The sequence below is a fragment of the Aptenodytes patagonicus genome, chromosome 3 (assembly GCF_965638725.1).
Source record: "Aptenodytes patagonicus chromosome 3, bAptPat1.pri.cur, whole genome shotgun sequence".
Taxonomy (NCBI): domain Eukaryota; kingdom Metazoa; phylum Chordata; class Aves; order Sphenisciformes; family Spheniscidae; genus Aptenodytes; species Aptenodytes patagonicus.
Window position 1 is genome coordinate 71,607,754 of NC_134951.1, and position 18,277 is coordinate 71,626,030.

At 41.1% G+C, this 18,277-nt stretch overlaps 1 protein-coding gene across 6 annotated transcripts in view; it reads right to left on the reverse strand.

Moving 5' to 3' along the window:
• Nucleotides 1-18,277, reverse strand: part of ARID1B (AT-rich interaction domain 1B) — a 339,132-nt gene that overhangs the window by 20,191 nt on the left and 300,664 nt on the right. For 4 of the 6 annotated variants that reach the window (XM_076333801.1, XM_076333797.1, XM_076333798.1 and 1 more), the window contains 4 exons: nucleotides 16,473-16,582; nucleotides 15,573-15,731; nucleotides 9,382-9,591; nucleotides 5,738-5,942 (listed from right to left, as the gene is read on the reverse strand). In XM_076333801.1, coding sequence (XP_076189916.1) covers nucleotides 5,738-5,942; nucleotides 9,382-9,591; nucleotides 15,573-15,731; nucleotides 16,473-16,582 — 684 coding nt within the window. The remainder of the gene's footprint in view (nucleotides 1-5,737; nucleotides 5,943-9,381; nucleotides 9,592-15,572; nucleotides 15,732-16,472; nucleotides 16,583-18,277) is intronic. The other 2 variants (XM_076333800.1, XM_076333799.1) reach the window with 1 other exon arrangement.

The window sequence follows — 18,277 nt, forward strand, 5'->3', positions numbered from 1 at the left end:
ATTTATAACTCTCCGTCTGAGTCTGGCTGAAAACTGTGGCACAAGTAAGGGCTGTGTACTGAAAAGTGAGGATAACACAAAACACTGAATAGCTCCTCATTCACTGAGCACTGTTTATTCTGTGCACTGAATGACACAGACATTTCATGGAAAAAATGTCAATGTGACTGCGTAATTAAGAGTGTATTGAACTGTATATACGCAAGGAAACATAATTAAGGTTGCAAAGATTATATCTCACTTTTGGCATTTCCTAACCTTTGAGCACTTGACTTTGCATCAAAGCAATATACTTCAAACAGTTTTTGGATATAGTATGTGCACACAGGTGCCTGCATGCACACACATTAAATGCAAACTAGTCACGTTCTCTCACACATATATTTTACACACATTGCTATTAGCAATGTCTTCTAATTAAAGAATATGAAAACAACCCTCTTCTCTGTAAGAAAGTACCATATTCCTTTTTCATGTTTCACCTTAAAATTTTCTATTTGCTAAGCTGCTCTCTGAATTCTTTACATCTATCCTTGCAGGATTTTTATTATGGTAGATGTTTAATTTTGATTGTGGACATCCTGAAATATAAACCGTATCTTTTAAAGTGCTTCATAAGCTTCAGTATTAAACACAGAACTAAGAAGGAAGACAAACAACAATGTTCTTTTAGAATAGGCAATCTCTGCTTACATGATTATGCAGCTCACTTTGGGATGTCCAGCAAAAAACCTGTGTGTACATAGCTACTGAGTTCTTCATCTCACATCCACGTCTAAGCAACGCTTGTCTTTCAAGTGTCATAACAGATTTGTAAGAATATGCTTTTAACAATAGAAAAGCCATCCAAAATGAAATAAAATGAACATCTTTGTCAGTGAGAAGGTGAGGTCCTACAAACTCTTCCACAGTTCACTCAATGGCACGTGTTATTCTTGGCAGCATGGAATTATAGCACTGGCATGGCTTTTTCCTTGCAAAGCCTGCAACGGCAGTAAATACTGCTTTCAGGAAAGACCCTTTATTTACCAGAACAGAAATATGCAGTTAAAAAAAAAAAAAAAAAAAATCTTTCTCTTGCCAGCAATTTTTTCCCTTCAGGAAAAAAAAAAGAAAAAGAAGAATGCAAGGTCTTGAAACTCCATTAATATGAGGCCTGACATGCTCTCTAGGATATCCCTACCTTTTGCCAGAAGCTACAAATGTATACTCTAAAGTAAACAATGGAAAGGTTACTGAAGGTTAAGTACATTCACATACTTCAGAGTGAACAGCCAGCCGCCACGCTGGGAAGATAATTTACACAGCATGAAGCCAGTGCCCTAGTTAGGCTGGGCTGGGGGCCGCTGGCTGCGGCAGGGCCCCCCCCCGAGGTGGGCGCGGGTGCAAGCATGGGGGCACCTCTGTCTGTCCCCCCATCCACCCCTCCTGACCCCTCGCCCATCCATCTTCCGTGGGGATTCCCTGGCTGGTCTCATGACACGCTCCATGACATCACCTGCCTGCTAATAATAGCACTTCAGTCAGCCACCCGCCAGCAGAGACGGATGGGTTTGGTTACAGACGCACTCATTGAATGGCTGTGTCGTGTGGTGTTGTGTCGCGTCCCCCCCCGCCATTCCCCTCCCCAAGTCTTGTTTCTCTGCTGCCAAGGAAACGCAGGGAACACACTCTTGGCGCGCTCTGCTCCCTCTTTCCAACACACGCGCACGATTTTCCAGGTTTGCTGTAATGAAATCTCTGTTGACATCAGGGCCAGCTGCTCAGTGTTACTCAGGAGCATCCTCAGCTGTACCACTGTGGCCGTCCTCTTCATTCAGTGTAGGATAAACCGCTCAGTCTGTAATTTTGAGAGTCATGCATACATAACCACATACTGCAGCTAAGAATTTACAGTGCCAGAGTACAGCAATGGAAAATAACTCCTTCATGCTGACGCTTTTTAGAAATTTTTTCTCCAGCACCCATTAGTGCTTAGCATAATGGCCCCCAGAATTACTTTCAGTTTAGAACTTGCCACATACTTTGTGCATATTTTGGTCAAAAATATCAAACACGCATGACAGGAAGAGCATTTTGTCTTTGCACCCACTTCTGGAAAGCCCTGGAGCCCTAGAAGGATGCGTACGAAGACCTACAAGGCCTCTCTCTCTATAGGGATTTTCTATGCAGCGAAAGAGCAGTCAACAGTTGGCATGGACCTTGGCACGGACCCAACAATCAGGACATAAGGCCAACAGGGGTCCTCTAATAGCTAGCCTGTCATTAGGCATCTGCTGCTGGTCTTCACTGCTGACGGCATTATCTGACCCAGACAGATTTAAGCTGTGATACAAAGGCCTTGGCCTACCACAAGCATGTCTCCAGCTTGCACAGCCTCAGAGGAGTGCAAGCCACAATAAAACACATTCAGGCCCCCACCTCTCCCTGCGAGTTTTATGAAAGAACAGAAGAGGCTCTGACAGTAGCATGAAGCCAGAACATTTATTCAAATAGGCAGGTAATCCTACCCCTAACACCTTGGCAACTGTGCAAACCTCTACTGAACAAAGCCAACCAGCCTGTCACTTTGCTGCTCTACCCTCACTCCTTTTTTCAAATTTTTATAATTGCTGACACTATCCTGAATTGTACTGTGCATAGCACTAAATTATTCACTCCTTTACACACCATTTACCTTATTAATGATGTTGTAAAAACCAAAAGTGATGGGAGAATCCCAAATACAGTGCTACAAGCAAACGGACTAACACATGGACCCAGATCACTGCCTTCCAGTCCCATAAATTTGACTTACATGTCACACCCTCTCCCTGACCAGGCTCTTCTATGGGAATCTCCTCACTATGGCTGTTGCACTGTGTTTCCTAGCGTTCCCTCTATGATCACATTCTTCTGTGAGGCAGTCACATAATCACCCCCTGGATGCAGGACATCTGCAACAACTGATTTGCTCTGAACTACGTGTCATAGTAGTAGAACTACATCAACATAGGAACTGAATTCTTCTCTGTACCAAGGCGGCTGCCAGTCCCTATATATTCTTACATATATTCTCTATATATTTATGAGCAATTGAAATACTTAAGTGTTAAGAGTTTTACAAAGATGAGCTGATTTTTAAACTCTCATGACCCTGATTTCATAGCATCAGCTGGTTAGAATTGGACAAAATACAACACCATTCCCTCTGAGACAAGTCCCCCTGCTTTTTTATCAGAATTAACTTCAGCCCTAATACTGTAACTAGTTCTCTGCAAATGGATTGGCTTCAAAGTGGCTCTGCCTACACTGAGCTAACTGCACAACAGAGGCTAATGGTTAAAGCAAGGACCTTTGGAGGCTACTGTTTCTTGTTGTATTGGGCTCCCGTTTCCTCTGAATGCCAAAGAGTAACAGATTATCTAAAGTACATCTACAACTCTACTTCTTTTGTGCAGTTAAAATGTTAATGTTGGTATATACTAAAGGAAAAGGAGCAAGGAAAAAAGCTGACTCTTAAAGAGAACAGGCTTGTACTCTCTGCAGCATCTATACCTCAGCGGGATTTCATGTACTAAAGCTGATGCACACTGGGAAAGCCTTTCTCCGTACAGAAGTGCAGTCCATTCAGTGACACAAGCTCTTTTCTTGCCGACAAAACAAACCTTGAGATCTTTGCTTGCTTCCCCCTCTTATAGTCTCTATGTCCTGCTGTGTTTTTATTTTAGAAAAATAGTTTCAGTTCTCCGCATAGACAGCTTGCTTGAATGTTATGATAAATTTAAACTTGGACTTTGCCATTTTCATCTGTGGCGTCACGATGCGAAAGGACCCTCTAAAAGTGGTACGTCTGACATTGCTATTCCTTTGTTTCAGGTTTACGTATTTAAATAACAAATCTTCATCTCAAAATTCAGCCAATTTACGGTGATCATCCCTGAACCAACTACTGAGAGCAGCGTTGGAGGGGGAGGGATAAGGGAGGAGAGAGCAAAGCAAAATACTCTTTAATTTTCATTATTGCTGTTTAGTTTTAGAAACGGATGAATTTCCTCTTCACCTTCCTTAACAAGTCTAACAGTTTCAGCTCCCCTTACCAGCCTTCTCAGGAGGTGACGGGCACGTCCAACATCTTTTATTTTTTTGCAGTGGTGCACATTCAGGACACTCTATGCTCATTTCAGACAGATAAACATTTGGACTATAGGCTTCACTTCTAGTACCAAGTATCTTTCCCCATCGTCTAAACTTGCCTTGCAAAGTAACCTAGTTATCGTCTCTATTAAATAATCAGCACTGGGTACCTGATAACCCTACGTGTTAACAAGGTGGAGGAAATATTTAAGGTATTACACAAAGAGATGTACCTAGACTTTAACTCCCCAAAATCCTTACACTGAATACATCAGGCTGAAAAAGATTTAAACCTTATCGCCTTTATCTTTTTCTGTACTGACAAAGCACTATCATAACAAATGATCTGGTAAAAGCTAGAACTGTATTATATCATTATAAAGGTCTTTGCAATTTTCTGGTATCCACGAAAGGAACTTGTCAAACTGGAGCCACGCAGCCTGCAAACTGCCTGGAGAGCTTGCTGGGTCTCCGACTCGCCACTTCCCATTTTCAACCAGTGAACTGCACTAACAGAAATTAAGGTATTTAATACTTTCCTAATACTGCCTTCTAATGCAGGAAACTGCTGTAAACATTCCAGGAATTATATTCGCTTGGCAGCAAAAGGCGGTGGTCTGCCTAACAGTAATTGTGAAGGTAGGTATTAACAGAATTATTTTGTTGGTCAGAAAAGCCTAATCACCAGCAAATCAAAGGAAATCTTTTCTCTTCCATGGGTAGTCCAGAAGTCAGCACCATAGACTAATACTTACTACACCTTTTCCTATGTACTTAAAATGTTACGACTGAAGAATTTTCCTGCCTTGAATATCACTCATGACTATCCAATCTTGAGAGTCTTAAGCTGAATTAATTTAGAAAGAAAACAGCATAGTTTCAAACACCACACTGTACATGCAAAAAGAACAGCCAAAATCAAGCATTTCCAGTTCCAATTTTTCAGACGAGAAGATAAAGACAGTGATTCTAATGACTTATCTGACACACAGGATTAGCAACAAAAGAACAGAGAGCGTGCCTCCAAACTACGAGGTCTGGCGGTGGGGATACACCATACTCTCAACTCTCTCCATCTGCCACACATTGAACATGAGCTGTATCAGAGCAACCATCTGAGACCCACTGATCAGTCCAGCATCTGCCATCCTGACTCCAACTGGAGCTTTACTGACCAATACTTGTGTTAAAAATGCAGCTTCAGAGTCATACCAAGTAAAGTGCAAGTACCAGAATCTGATCTTTAGATAAATGGACACTCCTTTTAGTGATGGCTGCCTCGTGTCTTACAGCACAAGCACATCCGTGCAGAATGCTATTCTTTTTACTATGCCAACGTAACTCTGAATATTAAGGGTATGCTGGCGCACACGTCTTTATATGTTAGAGTGAGCAATGACAAACTAGACACGACTGCGGACGGCCCTTCAGAGTTAAATCTGACTTGACTCAGGTGCTAGCTCCAAGTTTGAAAACAAGATGCCAACAACATATTTATCTTTGTTGCTTGTCCAGCATTCTAAATACATAAGCTGCAACCTAGCGAGTTAGCGAGATACTAGCGAGTATCTTTTGCGTTCAAAAAATGGTTGTGTAAAAGGCTGCAGTTTTTTTTACTTACCAGGAGATGGCGGCTGAATCTTAGGTTGTTTCTTAGTATCTCCAGTGCTGAAGACTTCTGGAGGGGGCTCCTCCCCTCGCTCAATCTTGCACTCGAAGGCAAACAGGTACTGAATGTATTGTTTTTTCAGGGAGCTGGCTGCGCTGCTCGAAGTGCCAACGTTCAAGGTGGTTGCCAGCTCACGCCACTTCTTGTTTTTATTAACCTAGCAAAATGAACAGCATAAATTGGTTTGCAGCGAAGTGGTTTGTTTAAGTCAGGAGACAAAAAAGGGGGGGAAAAAGGCAAAAAAAAAAAAAAGCACGTAATGTCTTGGTTTACTTTTTTATTTTCCTTTTAGGTAATGCTCATTACTCCCACACGCAGTAATGCATAGGCAGCATTTACAGTTATAAAACCATTAAGGAACCTGCTGATAGCTACGTAAAAAGCTTTGCTTGTGGAGAGTCTTCTGCATGGTGCATCTTTTAAATGCCTTGCACTCTTCCAGGGCCTATGCTCTTCCGTTACCAATCCATCTCCAAGCAAATGCACGCTCGTTCTCCCTCTCTCTGACACCCACCCACACCCACCCCATTCTAATTAAAAAGCAGCTTCTAAAAACTAATTCAGAAAGCAATAACAGCATTATTCTGCCATTTAAGTGTTTGAGCATTGATATGAAAAATAAATTTTTCTCCAAAACAGCCACCAGCTGTCAAACACTTCAGCCTGTAATTCCTGGTTCGAGTCCTTTCACTTTAGGGCATCTTGCAGGGACAGATCAATGATCCTTTGGCTAGATGAGAGGCAGAGTGAAGCGAGGCCCCTTAATTAATTAAGGCAGACTTCAAACACACAGGGCTAGTCCAGCAATACTCTGTATTACACTGCTGACTGCACAACTCCACTGCGAGTCTTGTTTGCAGTGTAAGGCTGAGAATATTGAAAGACTCTGTTCATGAGTTCCTCAAACACAGCTGATCTGTAATAACAGCGAAGTTCATTTGTCATCCTGGATGATGCCAGTGGCTCGCTCAGCTGTACCACTCACAACGGCCAGTTGTTTTTGCTGTAATACCTGATGCCTCAGACTTCATTCAACCACTTGTGTAATTGCTAGGTATGATCCAAGGAGGGGAGGCAGCACTGAAATAAATGGGCTTTAAATGGCTGAGCATCTCAGCTTTTGTTGGGGAAGAATCCTGATTCTTGTGTGCCATGATGACTTCTACTTGCCCTGAGGCCTGAGATTTTAATGACTCCAACTTGTATAGCTACAAAGGTTATCGTTAGCCATACTGTTCCTAAGCCTTCGTGCCAGCAAAGGAAACATTTCTTACACTTCTCTCAGTGTTTAATAACACTGTAACTGCTGCCAGTCAGCAAAGATCTTTTGGGGATAGCATTAATAGCAAGCAGGTTGGCATGGCTATGTGAAGTGCTTCTATTTTTCTGGTACATCCTGCAAGAACCCAGGAGTTCAAGGAGAAGACATTTTCATAAACTGCCCTTGTTGAGGCTTGAAATCCAGCTACACAGCCCTTTGTGCCTACTGACTTATAGCTAAGTGGTGTGTAATGAACACATTGCATAATGCAAACAGAAACATTCACGCCTAAATGCCCGGTATATTGGCATTTAAAAGAAGACTGCCAACAGCTGGTCTGTTCATGTTGGGACCCCATCAATTGCAACTATTTGGACAGAAAATATGCACTGCTGCTGCACAGCTCCACTCCCTGTCACTCTCCGGGCAGAATCATGAGATGTGGAGTGCAGCAGTTGGAGCAACAGCTTTTTAGGAGAGCATGACACAGATGCATTTAAATAAACCTCAGCAAGCAAAGTTCTGCACCTCTCAGTAGCCCCAAACAGATAAACACGGTGATCATTCATGTGGGCACACCAGCAAAACCAGGAGCCTTTATTTTCAGTGTCAATTTTTACCAGTACTGAAGCACACACGTTTGTAACTCAAGCTCTTTCAAAAATCAGTCTAAGTGAACACCTTCTATTCTTTGGCAATGCATAATGTCTGTCACTGCAAATCAACACTCAGTGTCCCAAAATAAAATAAATTTCCATAATGAGCAAACATGAATGACTTTCTAGAATATCCCATCTGCCCCCATCTTGCTTAATTTTTGATGCTAAGAGTCATACTATGGGCACAATCACGCTGTATGAGGCAGAGCAGCTGGATGACACGATTTACCTGTAATAAAGTTACTGAGCTAAAAGTAATCAAATCTTTATGATGCTGGGGGGCATGAGCTGATCACTAGAAATGTCAGGATAACATCTCTTACCCATATACAGCATTTAACAACTGGCAAGGTGAACTGTATTAGGTTTCTCTGCCTTCCTTTAATAACAGGAATAGCTAGAATCTCTGGACTTGAAGGGCCAATGATCTAATTCAGTAGTCGAATCCTATGTTGTGAGGTGCACTATTCAAAATAGCATTGCAAATAGTACTAATTGATGTTCGACACTTCTTTCTTGAACTAACCACACAGATGATTAAAATGTGCTCTCTTTCTGAGGATCTAATTTGTTTGCCATGTTTTTGAGTTCAGATTCTGTAATTAGTGTAAAATTATATCTATTTAAATATTAAATATTATCTATTTTGTATTAAATATTGCATATACATATTTATCTACATAGCCATGTTTAAGACCTCATCTTGCAAAGTACTGAACATCCACAAACGTTCTTAAATCCACAGAAATTATGGGTCTCAGCACCTCACAGTAGCTTCTAGCACCTAGCCAGAGTGATCCCCTGGATGCACGGGATGCTTTGTAAAAGCACCAGGCAAGGACAGATGACTTTGAATACCAAATCTAAGGCTGCAAATGCTGACCATTTTCTCCTGCTTTCCCCTTTTGATGGTGCTAGACAATGGAACAATGTAGTTTTGCTCTGTGGTGGTCAGTCTTACAGAACTCACAAGTGATTTCCAAACATCCTTTTGCAAAACTTCCAGTTAACTGGTGAGAACGCAAACCAAAGCTTCTCTCTCCTATCTGTGACTTTTTTATTCTCTTCCTGCTTTCATTTTCCTTCATCTCAATTAAGTAATTCACCTTTTCCTTGTAATCGTGATGTTTGTAAGGCAACCCAAAATATCCTGTAAGCATTTTCCAAACACAGGGAAAGCACAGTCCGTGTCTAAGAAACAAATGTACCGTACAGAGACACTCAGAGATGAAAGGTTTGGGACGAAGGACTGTGTTTCGAGAATATATCTGCCACTTCTCTGGAGAGATGAATTGATTCGACCTAGAGGCAGTATCCCTATCTGGGAAGGATGGGTTTCAAAATCTCCTTTTCCTTTCAGCTCTAGCATGTGTTTGTTTCTTGTTACTTTGATCCAATGGCCTTTTCCTTTTTTCTTCTCTTAGTGGCATTACTGGATTCCCCATAACAGGTAACAATTTCATCTGTCTACAGCAATGGTCAATCTTGAGTCAAACTGTACAGTTTTAGGGCAATTATGCAGCCCAAAATGAACTCCAGACAAATACTAAAGCACGAAACTGTTTTCTTCAACAATGTTGTCAGGGCTGAAAACGTAATGGTGTAACCAGCAGGAAATACTCTAGAAAAAAATGCCTATCGCCTTTTCAAAAGGTTCACTTTCAAGCACTTCTCACCTGTGCTAAACCTCCAATCTCTTTGACGCAGACATAGAGCCTGAACAGGTCCAGGGGCTTCTTGCCCACAGCTGGCAGACTGGCCACGGGCGTGCCCCTCTCCTCCATGAACGTGAGGTACCGATCCACCCACATCTTGCGCTCTGGCTCGTTTCCTAGTTCATAGACTTTTGTGATCTTCTCTCCAGTTGTGGTAGAGGAACTTGATTTCTAAATCGCAAGAAGAAAAAAAAAAGTTGGGGGAAGGGTGGGAGGGGGAGGGAAAAGAAAGTAAGAAACTCACAACATTGAAAAAGAGAAGATGTCAAACAAACTAAAGCTATCACACAACAGTCAGGAATGAAGGCTACTAGTTCAGGCACAAACAGTACATTCTGTCCATATACGGAAAATTCAGCTTTTTAAATAAAGGGCCCAAACTCCCCATTTTCATATTTCTTTCACCGATCTGAACTTTGGATCCCAGAAGGCAAGTTTCTGATGTTGCCTCATGTCGTTTTAAGAAGAGGTAGCTCTCACATAGTGCTTCTCATCCACTTATCTCAAAGTAATCTCAATTTAATTTGGGTAAAATTAAAAACAAGTTTGTCCCACACAAGTTTACATAATCCTAAAACCAAACCAAATCAACCCTCTCCCCTTTGCCCCCAGTAAGGGGCTAGAAAACCTGAAAGTGTTCCTGCACAACAGGAATTGCACAGAAGTGGCCTAAGGCGTGAACCACGGCAAACTAGTACACTGAGGAGTAGTACTCTCTTTAGAGAGTCACAAATGGTTATGCTTTGCTACCTCTTCACACCACCCCTGGCCAAAAAGCAAGATGAGCAAGAGAGCCTACAGTACAAGGAGACTGGTGGCAATACTCTTTGTGAACTTCCAATTAGCTGCCTGAGCCAATAATGTTTATGAATAGCTACTACTCTCCTCCCTTGAAAGAGGGCAGAAAATAGCCATCTCACTTGTCCTACCTTGTATTATGACCTGGGGAAAACCAGGGATGCACAGCAATCAGAGCTGAACCACCACCAGGAAAAGTGAACGAGGTGGAAAGAGCAGAATTCTTTCTCACGTGGCAGAAATGCAGGAGTGAACCCGTTTTCCTGCTGCTATTTGGGCTTTACAGCTAATGAAAGCTCATGTTATCTTGATGCCCTTTTCTTGTCTATGTGGAGATGGCAGAAAGCACTGAGGCTGCTACACAAGCTGGAACTTCTCACCGTTATCTTTTCTGTGCAATATAACCCTTTGAGCTGGGCTCTGTGCCATGTGTGGATGGACTACACCCTATCCAAGCTCCCTCTGATCTAACAGCAGAGAGGGGCTGCTGCTACTGCAGGAAGAGCCTCCTGCTTGCAGAAGGTGAAGTGATTTGCACAGCAGTGGAAGATGGGAGTGGTTCAGAATTAAACACAAGGCAGAAAGACTGATATAAAGCTTTGGGAAGGGAGCCAAATATATGAAGGGAAACACATCCTTTATGTCTGTATAGTAAAATCCTAAACTTGGTTGTTGACTGCAGTAGACACTTCTTTCAACTCATCTAGTCAATCACCCTTTCCCTCCTTTGCCTTTTCCTTACTTTGAACAGGAGACAGCACTATTCTGAAGTAAAGAGGAACTCATTTCTAGTTGAACATCTCTAAAGAAGACCCTAGCTGTACCTCCCGGATGCTACAGAACCACCCACTTTGTCCGTGCCCCCACATAGCACTGGTGAGGACTGGCACTCAACACCATGAAAGATGCAGTGGGGAAGCATCCACCTGCCAATGATTTTAAACGCATTGCCACCATTCATCTTGCACGTTAAGCCTGGAAAATATGACAGGCTCTGTATCTCCCTCCAGCCATTAGCTGAAACTTGGCAACGCTGGAGGAGAGCCAGGAGAAAAAAAATGTGAAGCCAAAGGGGGGTGACCCAGCAGTTCCATGAGCCATTGCTGTTCTTTCCAGTGAACAGATACTCATTTTAATTAAATAAATAGCCTCCTGTAAAGTTTTCTGCCTTGCTTCCTGATACTGTAACTTCTTTGCAGCAGTCCTTCCTCCAGACAGATATTATTACCTTTCTTACTTAGAAATGAGGTGCACTCCTGAATTTACTTGAGCCAGATTCAGTTGTGTTACAACTCCTACTGAAATCAGAGTCAAGGCTGAATTTGTTTTACTAATACTAAGTGGCTGGCAGGAAAGTACTTTGACGTGAGTCCTGCAGGTTATGCAATGAATGCACAAACTGATTCTGTAATGGCAACCAGTTTACTCTAAGCATCACTTGCTATGTATCTGGGCATTTTAAGAAAATCAGTTTAACTCTTTTCAACAAATATACTTTGTCAAAGATTTTTTTTGGGGGGTGGGTGGAAAGAGGGAAGTAGGCAAGTCATGTTGCTACTAATTTGATTTTGTAGTGAGAACAGATACACGATCACATAGGCCTGAACAGCTGAATAAACTGAAGCTACCCCACTACCAACTGCAGTAAGAACAAAGTTACTCTACTGCTCATTAGCATTAATTTTAATCTGACACTTATGATGCCACAGAACTCACAAAAATGAAGGTGGGAAATTTCAGCTTTTACCCAGCAAATTTTGTATGTGCTTATATTCTAACATATGAGGCAACAAAATAGTTTCTATTTCACTTTGATGGTAGTTCACGATTAAGAATGTTCAGATTTACCAGTTTTACGTTTTCATTTTTATATGGTAAGATTCTTTTTTTCAAATCAGATTCAGAGCAGAATGGAAACCAGTTAAGAATTTTTCATTCTGGGTTTTTCTGCTGTATGTCTCAAATGATGCTGCTTTTCAGCAGTGTGGCAGCAGGTTCTAAAATGACAGTATAATCTGAAAACTTTTCACAGCTTACAGAAGGTAAGAAGTGTTTCTTACTGTGTGAGCTTTCAGGTTGTCATGCATTGTAAAATGGGTGCAATTTTCTTCTAAAATGAAATGTTAACTTTAGAAGAATGCACTGGAGGGAAGAATGCTATTCCTCAAGAGTAAAGATCTTTTTCTCTTCTCTATTTTTATAAATGTAAACATTTAAAAATGACAGATGTGTGCAAGCTAGTCTACACACAAACAAACTTCAGTTCCACACGGGCAGGTTCAGCTGGAAGCCTAAATTTGCCTATAGGTAAATGTTAACCCTCAGAAAATAAGGGTTTATTACAAAATGATCCCCTTAGCAGATTGTTAACTGAGTGCATGCCAGGCAATGCTGGAAGAATACAGATCACGAGCTTTTCTTCTGTTAAGTCTGTTGATCATTTTGGTGATAAAAGAACGCTGGTGCAAGCCTGTGGCACATACCTTTACCGATTTAGTTGTATCCTACTCTGCCCTCAATCCCCAGCACTCTTCTACATGATATGACTGGCCATGTTTAAATGGGTGATTTAAAAAAACCCACATCTAAGTATGTGGATACCAAAGCCAATTCTCATATTAAATTTGTCAAACCCCATACTTTATTTTCAATACACCTACCACCCATTAAAACTGTATTATACACAGACTCTTGTCTGGCGAGTCTGCAGAATCCTTCAGAGCAACACAAATTTCTGTAGGAGTTCTTTTCACGTTAAGGCAGTGGGTAGTTGTTTCTGTACATATCTCTAAGCATCTCTATTTATAAACTATCTACGGTTCACGTCCCCCACTTCAATGAAGATTTTGCCAATATTACATTTACTACGTAGACCTATTTTACTACAGAACAGAGTGTGCATACACAGGCAACAAAAATGGCCGAAGTCCAATCTCTGGCAGAGGCTTTTGCAGGACACAATCCTGTGTCAAGATTTTCTCCCGAAGGACTCTGCAGACCCCTCACAGTTAGCACCATGGAGATATAGTACTATTCAAGTGTATTCACTGCCACGTTCATGTGTACCTGTGGACAGTGAACAGCATTTTATGGGGTTTTCATAACCTACTGTTTTATTCATGTTCCAGTGAGCCTGCATAGTTCACACCCACACTTGCAAATTCTCTTTTAAAGAATTTTAAAGCCACCTCGCCACCGTGAGGGATGCACACTACGTGCAAAATTAGCATAACGGAAGTGTTCTTTTACCTATGTACCCGAAGAGCCCTCAAAACATAACGTTCAACAATTCCTTCTCCCCATTTTCTCATGCCTCACTTCCATATAAAACTGCTGAAAGAGAGGATCCACTTAGTAGGATCACAGGGATGCTGTGAAGTGAATCACAGACTATTCACCCTTGCTTTTATCCTCTGCTGGAATGGAGAAGTTGTAGCGCATGAAGCAGCTTTGGGATTTAAAGAACAAATTCAGCCTGTTCTCAAGTGTAACGAAACGCCTGCAATCAATCGTTCCAGTCTATGTCAGACTGCTGTTGAAATCGATGAAGTTATCCAATACACTGGCCTTCATAGGTAAAAAGCGATCAGTTAATTTACGGCACTTATTTTTCTATCGTTCCAAAGCACTGTATTTATCCATATCTGTGTACCAAGAAGCTAACTGAAGCAAAAGATGCAGCAGCATTTGGACAGAGGGGCATTCAGAAGAAATTGAAAGCACAAACTTCCTCCATTTATTTTTCCCCAACGCTACACTTCGTCATATTTACATGGAAAAACCTCCACGTATGTTCACAGTGACTCTAGGATTTGTTACGCAGTTTATGCAATGAGCTCAGGAACGCGTTATCATTTGGTAGCCTTGCAGAGGAAGAACTCGATGTGTTAGACAGCCTGTGCAGTAACTCTCTTGCTTTCCTCCAGAAAACTGCCCAAACAAGCAATACCCAAAACATGACTACAAAGAAAACTAACACCGTTTCTGGTACCACTCTTTCAGAAATGCCGTTAAGAAAAAGATGAGACTTTGTGGGAACAAGTAACACCAGCTGCCTTCTGAGACTCAAAGTCGCTGCCAAACAAACATCAAAACGTTAAGGTGGTGCATTTCATGCCATGCTGCCCCTCCGCTCAGGGGATTCATTCACTAGATGTCTGGTTTTTTGGATGGGGAGAGCTTTTTCACTCCAATTGGCCTTCCTCTGTTTGTCCTGAGACAACGTATCACTTTGTGAAAATTAACTTGTTACCAAAGAATTGTTGCTATTTTAAGGGCACATTATAATCAGAAAAAAACCTTCATATTCCTCACAAAGATATATTGCAGTATTTTTCTACAGAGAAATTATGATCGTCACTACTTTTGGTAAAAAGAAAAAAGAGGAACAACATATATTTTTCTAATTTAAAAAAAAAAAAAAAAAGCAAAAATGACCAAGTGGACATTTGCTCCCCCTAGGCCATATCTGCTTATATCTCCATTCTCTTTTCTATATACGTATATAGATTTTCTATGTGTGTGTATATATATACATATGATGAAATCTATTTTTAGCTCCACGCATCTCTCTCAGGTTTTTCTTTACAACCTGTATGAGAATGACTAAACATTATTAATCTAAAAAATAGTTTTCTAAAAACATACACACATCAGGTTTTTTCTACCCACAATCTGGGTTATTTCAAAATAACTGAATGAAGGAAATCAGAAACAATTTTGTTTTAGACTGCCCTGATAACCTAATGATTGTATTTCCAAATACACAATTCAAAATTAAAAATATTTCCGAAATACACATGGCAGTTTTTTCACGGTGCTGAGTCTACAGTTCAAACTTTGATGGATCTTAGTTTCAATAGGGGAGACGATTTCTTGTTTTGTTTTGGTTTTTTTTCCTAAATAATCCTAGCAAAGACAAGTGCAGCAACCAGACTGAAGTCAGTTGTGTGAAGGAGTTTGGGCCCAGGAACAGAAATGGAATTGTCCTTAACAACACAGTCGGCATGCTTGGAAGCTGATGCATTACAGGAAGGATGTTTTCTTCACAACAACTGCTGTATTACCAGACAGCACACTTGCATGATGCACGCAATTTTACTCTTTCTTATTTCAAAGTACTGTTGGGACAAATTTTGCCCTTGGATAAGCATGCTCAGGCCCCACTGAAGCCAGGCAGTGGAACTTACAGTCATGTGTCCGAGAGCAGAATTTGTACCCAGTATTATAAAGAAAGAAAACTGTTTAGTGGATAAATAATGAAGAAAAGGAATTTACAAAACAAACAAGCAAGCATTAAAATATAATTAATTACAAAAAAAATAAACAAAAACCAAAAAACCAGAGCCACTTACAGGGCTTGATGGAGTCTTTGGCCAGCCTGGGCTGCTAATGCTATCACTTTCATCTCCATGAAATGAGGAGATGCTAGCAGAGCTTGGGGACATTGGGGAAGGGACTGGCAGGTTGCCTGGGGTTGGGGGCTGAGAAATACCCTGAGAGCTGTAGCTATCCTGTGGTAGAGGAATAAAAAAAAAAATATGACAAAGGCAGGGCAAACTTTATTAAAAACAAAAAAAATACATCCAGTTTAACAGACTGACCAATTTTTATATATAAAATATATATAAACAGAGACACATACAGAAAACACACACATATATAAATATATTTTTATATATATATAAAAGGTATTAAAACAACATTGTTAATTAGTATAATTTGGAAAGTTTGCTGGATGCTTGGCTAAAGTCACTAAGCCACCATGCTTATTTCAAGCTCACATGGAATGCTAAGCATGGGTTTCCCCTTATGAAAGAAAGAAAAAAACCAAGCTGTTCACCTTATTTTATCAAATAAGGCAGGAAAGCAAAATATTAAAGTATGTTGCTGCTGCTGAGGCGGCCAAAACAGGAAGCTATAACTGAAGGCAGAGAAAAATGGCTGCAAGTATTGAAACCAGGCAAGACCCTTCTTTCCCACCCACCTGGCACAGCCGAATCCCCACGCAACTTTTGGCTTGGGTTGCTTTGCCCCCGCAAGTTAAAATGCCGTAAGAACTAGTAACTTTCAGATCCACACAATGAAGGAAAAAAGAAAAAAAATAAAAGAAAAGAAACAAACAAAGAGATTGCACGTGAATGGAAAGGCATGCAGGAAAGAACAGAGTGGGTAGGCCAAAACCAGAAGATGAAGGACAACGCAGCAGACTTCTGCGGGCTGAAACAACACCACGTGCGTAGGTGGGTAAATACCTTTGACTTGCTCTCGGGTTGGGGGGGTCCTTCTTCTTTGCCATCTGCTTTGAGAGGAAGGGGTAGTTTGGACTCACCGGGTGTCATCATATCTGCAAGACCCATAGGTGCTAATCGAAAACAGGAGAAACAGTTAAGCATGACTATGTTTGGCTTTGTAAGAAAAAACACGCTTCCTGCTGCAAGGTTGTGGTGCCACGTGAAGCAGAGGTTATCCCACCTCTGTCCTGTTATTCTAGTGTCCGGAAACCTGGAAACCTCTTCAGTTGAAGTGGGGAAATAAAAGAGAATGAACGAGGCGAGAATACGAGCACCATGCAACAACAACGACGACGACTTTACAAAGTAAAATTCATTCTTCATGCTGCTGGTGGTCTTCAACTGTGTCCACATTTGACCACTACATTTTAACAGAACAATCGTCTATTTTAATAACTACTGCACCTTCCCTTTAGCAACATTTAGTAAATGAAAATGATGCACATCTTGCTTGCAATGTTGAACCCGAGAAAAAGGCTGAATTTCCCAATTACGTCTGGATTAATGTTGGTGTTCAGCAGATAATTCCTGTCCCTACCGACTTTAGTATGAATGGCTCAGCCACTGTGAGCCTTAACTACAGAATTACAAGCTGTAAACTCCACTCTGTTGGAGAACCGGCACTCAACTTCTTCCCCTCCTGCCAAAATGAGGTGGGACTATAGCAAACGCACAAATCTCTTTCTCTGATAATGGCACGCAGTTGCTCCCCAGGGGTGTGAGGAGTTTAAGGGTTTTTTTTATTTGAAGATGCAAGTGCTCAGTATAGCATTATTGCTGCAGAGCTGCTGGGTTCCTGGATTTCTAGAAAGATGCAAGGAGAAACATTCAGATAAATAGACAGAAAATACTGGGCGGATCAGGAGGTGCCATGACATTGAATCAATGCAAATAACCACAGAACAACAGCAAGACACCAGGTGATTCTTTCCCTGCGGAAAACCATGTGCACAGCATTTATGGAAGACTGGATAAGAGATCTTCCCTTCCTCGCCCTTTTTTCTCCCCCTCATGCCCTTCTTTCAAAGAAGGATCTGAGCTAAGAAAAACATAGGATAGAATAACCTACAAGGCAATAAAAAGGAAAAAATACATATCCCAAACTTACAAATTTTAAGAATCAGCAAAGCATCATTGTTAAAAAAAAAAAAAAAATCTGATCATGACCAGACTAGCGTGCCTCTCTCTCTGCAAAATGACAATGCTGGCTCGCACTAGGCAGCAGGCACACTGCATAGCAAGCCAAAGAGAGGAGGGGGAAAATAAGCTTTAAAAATACTTCACAGATTGCCCACTACAAAATGATTATTGCACATACTCATGTATTACTATGTTTTAGAAAATAATTAGTTTTAATTACAGCAGTGAGAGCATGAGCAGGACTCTGGCGAATACGCTGGCAAGCTTTGCAGTGCTAATTTGCTAATATCTTTAGCATCACTGCAGGTTGAGACTATGGGTCTGCCAAAAAAACCTACCCAGCCATGTGCCATGTGAGTTTACAACTCTGTGCTCAATATTCAGCTTTGAACTGCCGGTGTTTTTCATGGGCACATTTTCTTGTTTTTTTTCAAAGCACATTTGTAGCCCAATCAAGCCCTTAAAGTCATCACAACACATAAATCATAACTGAGATTTAAAAAAAAAAAAAAAAATTACTTGCAATACTTAAGACTTCAAGAATTGGAACAAAAAGCCTTTTTCAAGTGATGCAGCTGCAGAGAAAAATCTATTGGGATCAGCTAAAAATGCTGTTATTTTTATGT